We start from the raw sequence: 15,079 nt of genomic DNA, 5'->3' as shown, positions 1-15,079 counted from the left end.
CGCATACTTGGATTACAATAGTGAAAATCAGATTGGCACCTGTGGACTGATACCGAAGATAGAATTGCACTTTCTCTTCTGAATGTACAGCATATACATCGGTCTTCATCTCTCTTGGCTGAACTGTATAAGTGCCACCCACGTTTCATGTCACGTTTCTTCTGTCATGACACTAATACATAATTAGTGCATTCCTGGATGTGACACGGGTATTTAAAAAAAAAAAGGGGGGGGTGTGGTCTTAACAAAAGACCCTGATCTGGACATCTGTGCCTGAAGCCTTTTTCAATAGAGAATTAGAAGGGGGAGCAATTCACATGCTAATAGAGGCTTGTATAAAATGCTAGAGCGGGAAAGTGGTGAAGAGGCACAGCAATAAGAGCTCAGGCAGTGTGAGGATAGAGAGGCACAGTGCAGCTACTGCTGAACACCAACACATTGCAATGTCTGCAGAATCCAAGGACCTCCTGAAACCATCCATGGCCAAACAGGAAAGGAAGGTAAGAGAGGCTTTCCACTGCTCTATATGATCAGAAATGTCTCATTCCCAAATATCATCACAATTCAGATGTGCAATCATTTATTTTTAGATCTATAGTGTTTTTCTCCATGTGGATTTAAAGTAGATTTTACATGTGCTGTTGTCAGTCTCAGCTACTGAAAGCTGATTTCTGATTGGTCCCTATGGGTTTCTATATATAACTCTCAGTTCAAACACATATTTAACACTATGGGATAAGGAAACTTAAAAAGTGACAGTTACAGTTTGAGAATTACAATTACATGACTAAAAAAAGATTGTGCTAAAGCTTTGTGAACTGAACACCATGCATTTCGAGTAAAAAAGGTCAGACCAAGCATGGTATATTTCCAACTCTCAGAACATGATAATAACTGGAAAAGTGAAGAGTATCCTGTAGCACCTCATTTCCTGATGAGGGAGTACACACTTTGCTGTTTCTGGAGATGTCACACACTGCTGTGGTCCACAAGCGTTCCATCCCTCCTCCCTGGATCTACCATCACGTACAGAGTCGAAGGACGACTCTTACAGGGATACTAGTAGCACAGCCAGCTGGACCAGCGTGCTAAGAGACACACCGCTGCAAGACTTCTTCCACATACTTACCTCAATTTGAGTGTTTTTTGAGTTTGTTTGTACCATCAAATTCTACAATGTCTGCACTTAGAAGGCGTCTTCCTTTGCTTTTTTCTACATGTTTGGAGTGTGCTTCCGCTTCCTTGAAGAGGCCTGCCCTGAGCTGTGGACTGTCCACCCATTCTGCTGGAAATCATCATCCATCGTACCCAGTTTATGAACTATCCCTTCCTTGCCCCACGCCAGTATATCCCTACACGGACTTAGGGTTTCTGGCATCCTTGATTGCAGTTTGCGTCATTACTACTTCCTCCTTTCACACTTCGCTGTTTGCATGTTATCATCCCACCTTATATTTTCACAAACATTGTTAGGTCTTGTTCACACCAGGCTGCATGCTAAAACTCATGTGGGTTGGTGTCTGTTGTGTAGAGGTTCTGATATCCAGGAAATATCATTGTACTGAGTTTATTCCCCTCAACAGATACCGCTTTTGACATGTGTGGCTGCAGTTATTATAAGTTATAATGCATAAAGGTCCTTGGATGCCGCAGAAACCCTCCCCTACCAATTATCAGCCCTGTAGGAAATCACATGAAGTGATTGCAGATTCCCATGTGGAATAACAGTGAGCACACACGTGGTCGGTGACAGACATCCCAGTGCTACTGAATGAAGTGACAGCAGTATGTGACAGGAAGGCTGGTCTAGAGTAACTGAGGAAAGCAACCAATCAGATTCCAACTGTCATTATTTCTAGTGCAGTTTGGAATAAGTAAATGATCATTTACTTCCTTTAATTTATGATGTATATAATAATAAGTAGAGATGTGCCCAGACTGAGCATTCTACCAGCTTTGGCCAAATCTTCTAAATATTATAAAGGGAAATGATGTCAGCAACCAATCATCTTTTTGAAGAGAACTGTATGACCCCAACAAAAATTTAGTTACACAAAGTCACCACAAAGTCACCAATCAGGTTTCCCCAAAATGGCAATTACAGTCTAAAACTTTCATTTCTTTTAAATTTGTGGCTGTGGCAGATGTTTTTTTTTTTACTGACACTTTGATATAGGAGGTCAGTGTAAGGATACGTGCATTGTGTATTGGAGCCTTTTATGCACATTTGTAAAAAAAGTTCTGTAAACTGTACTTGGCTGGGGTTTACTTTATACATATTGGCCCGGATTCACAGACAGCGGGGCATATTTATGCCGGCGTAGCGTATCTTTTTTAGGCTACGCCGGCGTAGCGCAGAGTGCCAAGCACAGTATTCACAATGCACTCGCCCCCAAATCTACGCTGGGTTTCCTCTGCGTAAGCCAGCGTAGGTGAAAGTGGGCGTGAGCCATGCTAATGAGGTGTGACCCCATGTAAATGATGTACTGAGCGTCATAAAGATACGAATAACGTACGGCGCATGCGCCGTCCCGTTGACGCAACCCAGTGCGCATGCGCAGAATCACGTCGAAACTACTCCCTAAGATACGTCGAATCACTGCCTACGACGTGAACGTAACCTACGCCCAGCCCTATTCACGTACTACTACGTAAACAACGTAAAATACGACGGCTGTTCCCTGGTCCATACCTTTGCATGAGTTGCGCCTCATAGATGGGGAATAACTATACACCGGACGTAAGCATTACGAAAACTGCGTATATTATACGCTGGGCGCAACTACGTTCGTGAATCGACGTATCTTCCTCATTTGCAATGAGGCGGCCAGCGTAAATATGCGCCCGCGATACGCCGACGTAGGAAAGTTACGTCGGTCGGAAGAAGCCTATTTTCAGGCGTACCTAGTTCTGTGGGCACGGCGCACAGATACGACGGCGCATTGTTACACTTACGCGGCATTTATCTCGAGATACGTCGGTGTAAGTGCTTTGTGAATCTGGGCCATTGTCTCTGTATGGATTGGCATTGCACTGTGTGTGGATGAAATGCAGAATGAAAGGTAACCAGATATAACCTATGACCTCCCACCCTGTGCTGAACTTTGGCGCAGGGTGGTAATTGTCTCACATATTCTCTTCTTGCTACTCTTTACACTGCTGTATGGATGTAGGTGTAAAAATTGTAACATTGGAACATTATGCATATTTATTTTTTTTCCTTATTTTCACCTGTTGATCCAAGTCTGTTATTTCTTAACTTTCTCCAACAGACCAAGCTGTCCAGAAAAGGAGTAGTTACAGGATTGAGACAAACCATTTAACACTGACAGGGGTGCTTACAATGATCATACTTCTATCCCAAACAAAAAAAATGTTGCTGTAACAGATTTAAAATTGTTAGCTGAGGTTCAATTCAAATCTGCTAGTCCTTCACACACTACCTTCTCCCCAGGCTGACAATGGTGGCTCCTCTATCCTCAAAGCAGAGCTCAACCCAAAGAGGGAAGGTCCACTTGTTCGCACCCTCCCCCCGACACTGCCACATTTGACACTTTTTGGGGGCAAGCGGGTACCTGGTTTTGACAGGTACCCGCTCCCACTTCCGGGTAAGATCGGTGATCGTGATCTACGACATTTCCAGCTCCTCCTCCTCCCCCCACTGCCTTCTAAGCTGCTGACTTTTATTTTATTTTTTTCCAGACCGGAACTCTTTAAGACAGGAAGTGTATTATTGGCCATATCACCAGGTGAAAATAAAGGAAACTAATGCAGACACCACATCTATTAATTAGTAAGCTGCAATATGTTATATTTTTTGTATAATACCGCTTTAAAGCTAGTCACATGGTGTCTTGTGGTGTAAAAGGACCCAGAAGACCACTTATAGGTAATGGATTGCCTTCAGTATGCAACTTATGGAGCTAATGTACCTGGCTGTGACAATTTAATTATGGAGTCCAGAGACTTGGTATATAAACCAAAGGTGTAACCACTTGGGTTGTGAAATGGTCTGTAACATATGGGTGCAATCTACTGTCTGATGAGTTTGAGGTGGGGAAACAGACAGTGGCAGGCAATAAACTATACAGTAGAATGTATACAATAGAACATTTTAACGTATTTAACATATGCAAGAGTACAGTACAGCACAGTGTATAGAATGTACAGCATCTGCAAAGTGTATAGATTTTAGTGGTAAAGAGTACAGAATATATTTATATCACATTGTATAAAATGGAACAATGTGGTGTATATGTATGTATATGTATATATATATATATATATATATATATATATATATATATATATATATATATATATATATAGAATGTACAGCACAGTGTACAGAATAAAATCCTTAGAGCACAGAATGTGCAGTACAGTATACAGAGTACAGAATGGACAACACAGTGTATAGACTGGAGCACAGTGTACAGAATGGAGTATGCAATGTACAGCACAGCAGGGCCATCTTAAATGTTGATTGGACCCTGGGCAAAAAAAATCTTGGGGCCTCCCCAATGCAATTTTGCTCTCCACCTGCTCTGAGACATACAATAAATATCAGCTACACTTAAAATCAGTTTACTGTATCAGATCAGGCAGTGATTGCGATTGGTTGCCAGAGGTTACAGCATATAGTTACCATTTACTGACTGGTTGCTAGAGGTTACAGCACACATTACGGCTCACTGATTAGTTGCTAGAGGTTACAGCACATGATTTCTTCTTGTTGAATGGTTGCTGCTCACCGATTGGTTGCTAGAGGTTACAGCACATCATCTCTTCACTGCCGAGGGGCGTGATATACATATGAATGCCACCGGCCTCAGCTATTTACACATGAATGCTGTCACTATTTACATATGACTGCTGTTGTTATTTACATATGAATGACAGTTATTTACAGTACATGTAAACACATGGTCTGCTGGTGAGTCATCTGTACACAACAATAGGGCAGAGCTGGGCAGCATTAGTAGCAGCACTTCACACTGAGATATCAGGACACAGCACAGGACTAAAACTTCCAGGGACAAGGGAATATAAACTGGGATAGTAGGCAAGTATGAGGCAGCTGCTTTGGTCCCACAACAATGACAGGGCCCAGGGCAGCTTCCCCTATTGCCCTGCCTTAAAGACGGCCTGAAAACATGACCTGTTGGGTGCCTTGAGGACTGGAGTTGTGAAATACTGCGTATAAAAATATACAGCACAGTGTACAGAGTTGAGCAGTATGCCGTTTAGTGTGCAGTTTACCCATTTTCCTTGAACCCTTGAAATGGTGACGTGGCTATTCTTTATCATCCTCTTCACAGCTCAGAAAGCCACTCATAGAGCGTAAGAGAAGAGAGAGAATCAATTCCTGCCTGGAACAACTGAAGGAAACTGTAATCCAGGCTTTCCATCTTGATGTAAGTATTTTGGTATGCATTCGTCGCAGCATTCTATACTGTACTACTGCTGCATCTGATGCATACTGTATGATTTTTATGTATTTACTATATTCCTGTTTTCACATTGCAAACATATTACACAAATACACATAGGGAGTGCCCACAAGAGACACGTACAATGAAACAGATAATAATACACATAAAAGCCGGGGCAACCATTGAAAAACACACAAATGCATGGAAAAAAAATGTAAACCCAAAACATGCCACTAGTTGGAAATAAATCAAAGACTGCAGAAAAATAAAGCAAGAGTGCTAACTTCATCACATTGCAGCACATTTGAAAATAGAATTGGGTTACCCTGAACAAAAGAGAAAAAAACTAGCGATCACACACTGCCGATAGCTCGGTTCTCACTCCTTCCCGAGCAGAGAGCTGCTGACTGTCAGCCAGCATCTCTTCTGCTCTGTTCCTCCACGCTCATTGGAGCGCTGAGCTGTGGAGGGGTGGGGAGAGGCTGTCTCAGCATCTCGGCGTCACGCTGAGAGGCTGAGACTGCCATTAGTAAAGTCAGCTGGCGGATCCAAACTTCCAGAGTCTGGACTGATTTCAGTGACGTCAGCGGAGAGCAGACTTCAGACCGCTCTTTGCTAAAAACGGGTGACAGGAGTACAAAACGAATTGTGACCCAGAGGAGAAGCCCAGCCTAAAAAGCTCAGGCTGGACTTCTTCTTTAAATAATGCATTACAATTTTACTAAACTCATTCGATTTTAGTCGACTGAATTGTACTGGAGGTTTTAGTTGACTAAAATACGACTAAAACAAAAACAATTCAGATGACTAAAATACGACTAAAACTAAAATGGCATTTTTGACAAAAGACTAAGACTAAAGCTATATCAAAATTTGCTGCTAAAATTAAACTTGTTCTAGACCCAGCAGCACTCTTCGTTATGGTGGCATGCAACCAGAATGCTGTCCCTGAATGCAAACTGCCTGTGTCCAGGGTCGGTCAGAGTACCTAACCAAATGTAACTGCTCAGAAAAGCTGTTACATCTGAACAGCGGCAATGCTGACCATTGATCTGTACAGAGTACTGTGCACATGCAGCTAGTCTCTCTGCCAGCAAGAATCACTGATACCCGTGGTCATATGCACCCACCTATTTGAAGGAAGCCTTAAAGTTTTTTTTTTTTTTTATGTCACAATGTAGAGTATAATATTTCCTATCATCTGTGCCCAGTCTTGCCACACAGAGTTAATCCAGCTCTGAGCAATCCTCTTTTATTGTTCAGTGAAATACAACAGACTTCCAGATAAAAACCAAAGTCCTTGCTTCTGAAAAAAGTGCACAATTCACATTCCCTCCCCTGTGTTTTGATTAAATTTTCTCAAAATATGGGGTGAGTCACAGTTCAGTGCCATGAGAAAATGCAACAGCCATCAGAATATACATAGAGCTGGAGGGAAGATGGGAGGGGGATGTGAATTGAGCACTTTTTTTTACAGAAGCTGTGTATGTCTGCAAGCAGTGCACGAGATATGTAAATAACCTGTCACTCAAGCAAGGACTTTGGTTTTTATCTGGAAGTCTGTTTTATTTCCCTGAACAATAAAAAGAGGATTGCTCAGAGCTGGATTAACTCTGTGTGGCAAGACTGGGCACAGATGATAGGAAATCTTATTCTCTACATTGTGACATAAATTTTTTTTTTTTTGGGGGGGGGTTTACATCCACTTTAATGTTTACCGCAGCCCTAATGTGAGTTTGGGTCCCAGATGACAAAAGAATAAATTAGAAGTGTGAATGGAATCCCTTCCCAGAGTTTGCATATTCTCCCTGTGCCTGCATTGGTTTCCTCTGGGTACTCCGGTTTCCTCCCACAATCCAAAGGCACACTGGTGGGTTAATTGGTTCCTGTCTAAATTGGTTCTAGTATGTGTATGTATGAATGTGAGTTAGGGACCTTAGATTGTAAGCTCCTTGAGGGCAGCAACCGATCTGAATATACAATATATAAGTAATGCTCTTCATAAATTGATGACGCTATATACTTACCTGTAATAAATAAATAAATAAATAAATTGAATTAAATAAATAAATAGCTTGAGCAAGGGAAAAGAGGTGACGCTTTGTTGAACTTGAAACCCCAATTATGTGCAAGGGAAATAAAAAAAATATTTTCTCACATCTAGATGACTGAAATGAACAAACATTCAACATTTAAACAGAGGAAAAAATCTGCTCCTTCTGTAAAACTGGGGAGTGCAAAATCTGGTGAAGCTCTGCATAGAAACCATTTAGCTTCCAGTTTTTTTTTGTCAAAGCTTAATTGAACAAGCTGAAGTTAGAAGCTGATTGGCTACCATGCAGCACCAGATTCTGTACTATTCAGTTTTAGTAAATCATCCCCAGGGTGCTATGTTGTGTTTAGATATAACAATGTACAGTAAAACCTTGGTTTGAGAGTAACTTGATTTGAGAGCGTTTTGCAAGACAAGCAAAATGTTTTAATACATTTTGCCTTGATATACAAGCGATGTCTTGATATAAGAGTAGCGTCATATCACAACTGAGTATAAAAAAGAAGAGAGGAGCGTCTAAGGCCTCGTACACGGACATGTCCGCTCTGAGATTTCGGTCTGATGGTTGTACACACCATCAAACCGAAATCCGCGCGGACAGGATACGCGGTGACGTGCGCGACCCTGGAAGGTCAATGCTTCCACGCATTCGTCAAATCACTTCGACGCATGCGAGGGCTTTCGGCCGAGCGGACATGTCCGGTAAGTCGTACAGACGACCGAACATGTCCGACAGACAGGCTTCCAGCGGACATGTTTCTTAGCATGCTAAGAAACATTCGTCCGCTGGAAACCTGTCTGATCCACCGGAAAATTGTCCGGTCGGCCGTACACACGACCGAACATGTCTGCTGAAACTGGTCCACGGACCAGTTTCAGCAGACATGTTCGGTCGTGTGTACGAGGCCTCAGTGTAGCAATGTGGTTACATTTGATGAAGGTACAACATTTAGCAACTTATTGCTACACTTAGAGGCGCCTCTCTTCTCTTTTATACCCAGTAAAAAAATGCTTTGATGTGCTTTGGATTACAAGCATGTTTCTGGAACGAATTATGCTCGCAATCCAAGGTTTTACTGTACTAGTACAGTATGTGTTAAATAAACAGTCACCTATTGAATAGTGACTTATGATCCGAGAATGTGTTTTACTTATTTTAATTTTTGGACACTAGTATACACTAAGGGCCAGTTTACGCCACATGCAGTCCAGTGCGTTTTTTTTTTCTGCATCAAAAACGCATGGAAAGTAGGTTATATGGTTTTCAATGGCATAGTTCACACCAGTGCTTGCAGTTCCAGAAAAAAAAAAGTAGAACATGCTGCATTTTACCTGCAAGGGACTGTACTGGAATGCTGTAAAAACGCATCAAAAACGCACCAGAACACACTTCTCCTTATCTAAGGTTAATAAAAAAAAAAAACGTGCATTCAAAAAAAGCACCTGGAACGCATCCGGATTGCGTTTCTATGGTGTGAACTGGCCCTTAAATTACACAGCAATGACAGGCAACAGTTATGGGGATTCCCTAAACACTATAGAGTTAGTGACTCGATTGAGCAATATAAATGCAGACAGGTATGGTAATTAAGACATACTTTAGACTCTCTTAACATGGTATTGAAATACTTTATGGGGTGCATTACCCTTCATAGTAGGTTATCTGTGGCTTAGTCCCATGGTGCTTTGAACCAGTAATATATATTTTTTTTACACCTTATTATATTTTAAGTACAGAGTGACATTAGTTATACTGTCTGTTGTTTTTTCAGCAGTCCAAGTTGGAGAAGGCAGACATCCTGGAGATGACAGTGAGACATCTGGAAAACATTCAGAGAAGCAGAAGTTTAGGTGAGAGGCTGTTCATGAGTTCTTCAGCACTTTTCTATTTTGTCACTAGAGGGAGCTCTGCAACAACTAAAGACAGATGTAAGATCAACTACTGCTGACTGTAGCAAAGTGGTTCAGTTCATAATCATGCTCTTTCTTCCATCCTATACACAATTACATCCTCCTGCAGGCAAGAACAACAGTTCATATTTTTCCCCATTTGTGTGAAATGGAGTTGCAGCATTCTACGTAGGGTTGCCATCTTATCTCTTTAAACCTGAGCACATATTAATTACACAGGTTATGTGGCTAATCTAATGCAGATAAGTTTAATTACCACCTTAATTGTGTAATTAATACGTGTTCAGTTTTAAAGGGAAGAGGTGGCAACCGTAATTCTACGCTAGCTACTACATAACGTCATGTGTGCAATGGAGTCTTACCCCACTAGGTGTCACTGTTTCAATGTCACTGCCCCTCTAGAGCAGGTATTCCATAAACCTTTTCCCTCTGTGTACAACCATCATGAACCAGATCTGGGAACTTAGGGCCAGATCCACAAAAACCTGGCGCAACTTAAAAAATCCCATTTAAGTTACACTGCCTTAAAATTTCTACCTAAGTGCCTGATCCACAAAGCACTTACCTAGAAATTTCAGGCTGTGTAACTTAAATCCGGCCGGCGCAAGGCGTTCCTATTCAAATGGGGCGAGTCCCATTTAAATGAGGCGCGCTCCCGCGCCGGCCATACTGCGCATGCGCGAAGTTACGTTACGCCGAGTTTTGTGGATCGCACCGGGTAAAAAAAGTTGCGTCGGGAAAAAAAAAATGAAAAAAATTTGACAGCGTCGCTCGGCATGCATTCCTGAGAGGGAGAACTCCATGCCAATTTTAAAATAAAAAACCGGCATGGGTTCCCCCCCCAGGAGCATACCAGGCCCTTAGGTCTGGTATGGGTTGTAAGGAGACCCCCCCTACGCCGAAAAATCGACGTAGGGGGTCCCCCTACAATCCATACCAGACCCGTATCCAAAGCACGCTACCCGGCCGGTCAGGAAAGGAGTGGGGACGAGCGAGCGCCCCCCCCTCCTGAGCCGTACCAGGCCGCATGCCCTCAACATGGGGGGGTTGGGTGCTCTGGGGCAGGGGGGCGCACTGCGGGCCCCCCCACCCCAGAGCACCCTGTCCCCATGTTGATGAGGACAGGACCTCTTCCCGACAACCCTGGCCGTTGGTTGTCGGGGTCTGCGGGCGGGGGCTTATCGGAATCTGGGAGTCCCCTCAAATAAGGGGGCCCCCCAGATACCGGCCCCCCACCCTAAGTGAATGGATATGGGGTACATCGTACCCCTACCCATTCACCTGGAGGCAAAGTGATAGTTATTAAACACACAACACAAGGGTTTTTAAAATCATTTATTAGTCTGCTCCGGAGGCCCCCCCTGTCTTCTTTAGCTCTAATACCAGGGGGGGCTTCTTCTTCCGCTCTCCGGGGGTCTTCTCCGCTCTCCGGGGGTCTTCTTCTATCTTCGCCGCTCTCCGCTGTTGACTCGGCACACCCCGGTTCTTCTCCAGCTGTCCGGTGCCTTCTTCTTCAGCGCTGGCTGCCTGCTATCTTCGTGTGTTAGCTCAATTACTAGCAGGCAGCCAGCGCGGTCTTCTGTGACGTCATCTTCTTCTCTTCTCTTCTTCTCCCTTCTTCCGATGTTGACACGACGCCTCTTCTCACTGCAATGATGGAAGCGCGCCTTGCATCCCATTTATATAGGCCTCACCGTCCCATCATGCTCCGGTAGGTACCCACGTGGGTACCTACCGGAGCATGATGGGACGGTGAGGCCTATATAAATGGGATGCAAGGCGCGCTTCCATCATTGCAGTGAGAAGAGGCGTCGTGTCAACATCGGAAGAAGGGAGAAGAAGAGAAGAAGATGACGTCACAGAAGACCGCGCTGGCTGCCTGCTAGTAATTGAGCTAACACACGAAGATAGCAGGCAGCCAGCGCTGAAGAAGAAGGCACCGGACAGCTGGAGAAGAACCGGGGTGCGCCGAGTCAACAGCGGAGAGCGGCGAAGATAGAAGAAGACCCCCGGAGAGCGGAGAAGACCCCCCCGGAGAGCGGAGAAGACCCCCGGAGAGCGGAGAAGACCCCCGGAGAGCGGAAGAAGAAGCCCCCCCTGGTATTAGAGCTAAAGAAGACAGGGGGGGCCTCCGGAGCAGACTAATAAATGATTTTAAAAACCCTTGTGTTGTGTGTTTAATAACTATCACTTTGCCTCAGAGGTGAATGGGTAGGGGTACGATGTACCCCATATCCATTCACTTAGGGTGGGGGGCCGGTATCTGGGGGCCCCCTTATTTGAGGGGACTCCCAGATTCCGATAAGCCCCCGCCCGCAGACCCCGACAACCAACGGCCAGGGTTGTCGGGAAGAGGTCCTGTCCTCATCAACATGGGGACAGGGTGCTCTGGGGTGGGGGGGCCCGCAGTGTGCCCCCCTGCCCCAGAGCACCCAACCCCCCCATGTTGAGGGCATGCGGCCTGGTACGGCTCAGGAGGGGGGGGCGCTCGCTCGTCCCCACTCCCATTCCTGGCCGGCCGGGTAGCGTGCTTTGGATACGGGTCTGGTATGGATTGTAGGGGGACCCCCTACGTCGATTTTTCGGCGTAGGGGGGGTCTCCTTACAACCCATACCAGACCTAAGGGCCTGGTATGCTCCTGGGGGGGGAACCCATGCCGGTTTTGATTTTACAAATTGCCGTGGAGTTCTCCCTCTCAGGAATGCATACCAAATGCCGTCGCTTGAATGTGCTTTTACATGGTGTTACTAACTTTACACTTTGTAAAAGCAGCCCTAATTTTACACTTGCAAACTAAAACTTACGGCGAAAAAACGAAGCTGAAAAGCTTTGTGGATCGCCCTAAGTGCTAATTTGCATACCAGAAGCGGCATTTCGACTCGAAATGCCCCCAGCGGCGGATGCGGTACTGCATCCTAAGATCCGGCAGTGTAAGTCCCTTACACATGTCGGATCTTCTGCCTAACTTTGGAAAACTGATTCTGTGGATCAGTTCCAAAGTTAGAACCAGGGATACGACGGAGTAACAGCAGTTACTCCGTCGTATCTCTTTTGAGGATCTGGCCCTTAAAGGGGTTGTAAAAGAATTTTTTTTTTTCCCTAATAGCTTCCTTTACCTTAGTGCAGTCCTCCTTCACTTACCTAATCCTTTGATTTTGCTATTAAATGTCCTTATTTCTTCTGAGAAATCCGCACTTCCTGTTCTTCTGTCTGTAACTACACACCGTAATGCAAGGCTTTCTCCCTGGTGTGAAGAAAGCCTCTTGAGGGGGGGAGGGGGCGAGCAGGAGTGTCAGGACGCCCACTAACACACAGCTCCTTTCTCTCTCTGCAAAGTAGAGTCCTGACACTCCTGCTCGCCCCCTCAAGAGGCTTTCTCCACACCAGGGAAAAAGCCTTGCATTACTGTGTGGAGTTACAGACAGAAGAACAGGAAGTAAGGATTTCTCAGAAGAAATAAGGACATTTAAAAGCAAAATTGAAGGATGAGGTAAGTGAAGGAGAACTGCACTAAGGTAAAGGAAGCTATTTAGGGAAAAAAATGTTTTCCTTTACAACCCCTTTAAAGCACCTTTACCAAAACACTGCCTATGCAAATACCTATTAGTATATACTTAAAGTGTATAAATGCTGTAATGCCAGCATTTTTTGAGGGCATTATATTCTCCAAAATATCAACTGGAACCAACAGCGGCCCATGCTTCCTCTGGTATCGCATACTGTTAACTAAATATAGGTTGCATATGTTGACCTGTAGTGAATTTCTGTAAAGCGATGCTGATCCCTACATTGAGGGTAACTCCCACCAGTGGTGTATGTGCAATACTTAGGGAAACACTACGCTAGGGGACTCTCAATAGCACTGAACTTTCATCAATCAGATGTCACGACCAAATCAGGGGGCAAGGAACCAAGCAGGAGTTTAAACTCTGGCCCACTCTATGCAAAATTGACTTCTGCATTACTGTTTTATATATTGATGAGGATTGATGATCTCTTTATTCTCTGTACTGTTTTCCCTTAGGTGAAGGCTCTCAGTGTGTGGAATCCCAGCAGAGATTCAGCACAGGATACATCCAATGTATGCATGAGCTCCACAACCTGCTTCTGAACTGTGATTGGATGGACCAAGCTCTTGGTGCACGTCTTCTCAACCATCTGCTGAAATCCCTTCCTAGGGTCAAGAATGCCAGCCCTGAGCTGCCCATAAGCTGTGAGGAGAATGCTGGGGGGACCCTGTCACCAGCTCTGAAGCCTGATCCTGACCCTGAGCCACATACTGATGTCCTGAAAAAACACTGCCCCCTTGTGGGCTCCCTACAGATGTGGAGGCCCTGGTAATCCTACCACCTTAGCGACTCGGTCGTCATAGTGCACACTTGGGTAACCCATAGGCAGACTCGCTCTGCTCACCATATATTTGCTGTCACTATGTATGTCCCCCATCTTCTGCAGTTACACTGCGTGTAGGAGCAGAGAGTGACGCTGCTGTCAGTCCTAGCGTTTCTTTTGTACCGATATGTATCTTATAGATATGCTTTGTTTAACACATTGGGGTTCACACCCCTTTAGGTGTACTAAAGACCCAGTGCTCCTGGCTGGAGCCCCATGTTTGTAGCCTGCATTGTAGAAGGCTTCTTCTCCCCCTATTTATTACAGATCTCTTCATGTAACATTTCTATTCATTTAAAGTAATTTACACTCTCTTATTACAAATAAATATAATATATACAGTAAACCTTTGCATATTTTTATTTCTGGTAGAGCTTATTATTACCCAACAGCTGACTTTGCTACATCTTCATGTTATTTATCTGAAGGAAACTGTGTGTGTATATCTATAACTAAAGTGCAACACAACTGTTCGTTATTTTGGTTTTATACATGACAATGCATTATGTAGATACAAGCGGTAGAAGAAAATGACAATCATTACATTATTAACCACTAGCCACCCGGTGGCTGATTATTTATGGCCGCAAGGTGGCTCTAATCTGCCGGGAGGCCGTCTATATGCGGCCTCAGGCCGCGCGCCACTGACAAATGTGTCAAAAGTGTCCGCCGTAATATCGCAGTTGTGACAAAAATCGCAGATCGCCGCCATTACTAGTAAAAAAATAAAATAATAAAAAAAAAGTAATAATTCTATCCCCTATTTTGTAGGCGTTATAACGTTTGCGCAAACCAATTACTATACGCTTATTGCGATTTTTTACCAAAAATATGTAGAAGAATAAGTTTCGGACTAAACTGAAATATATATATATATATATATATATATATATATATATATATATATATATATATATATATATATATATATTTTTAAATGGGATATTTATTTTAGCAAAAAGTAAAAAATATTGTGTTTTTTTCAAAATTGTCGCTCTATTTTTGATTATAGCGCAAAAAATAAAAACCGCATAGGTGATCAACTACCACCAAAAGAAAGCTCTATTTGTGCGGAAAAAAAGGACGTCAATTTTGTTTGGGAACCACATCGCATGACCGCGCAATTGTCATTCAAAGCGTGACAGTGCCAAAAGCTGAAATTTCGCCTGGGCAAGAAGGGGGTATATGTGCCGAGAAACTCGTCGTAAAAGAAACATCGTTTTCCTCGACGAGTTCCTTGTAAGGCTTGTCGAGAATTTTGTCAAGCTTTCTTTGCGTACACACTGT

General features: G+C 43.9%; 1 protein-coding gene across 1 annotated transcript; it reads left to right on the top strand.

Annotated features, from left to right (window-relative positions):
* Nucleotides 1-299: 299 nt before the first annotated feature.
* LOC120936561 (transcription cofactor HES-6-like) lies at nt 300-14,138 on the top strand. Its single transcript, XM_040349014.1, has 4 exons — nt 300-500; nt 5,322-5,417; nt 9,261-9,339; nt 13,425-14,138. Exons 1-4 carry the CDS (start codon nt 444-446, stop codon nt 13,739-13,741), a joined length of 549 nt encoding a protein of 182 aa, XP_040204948.1. The 5' UTR covers nt 300-443; the 3' UTR covers nt 13,742-14,138.
* Nucleotides 14,139-15,079: the final 941 nt, after the last annotated feature.

This window comes from Rana temporaria, chromosome 4 (genome assembly GCF_905171775.1).
Source record: "Rana temporaria chromosome 4, aRanTem1.1, whole genome shotgun sequence".
Taxonomy (NCBI): domain Eukaryota; kingdom Metazoa; phylum Chordata; class Amphibia; order Anura; family Ranidae; genus Rana; species Rana temporaria.
This window is presented reverse-complemented; position numbering and strand designations above follow the sequence as displayed.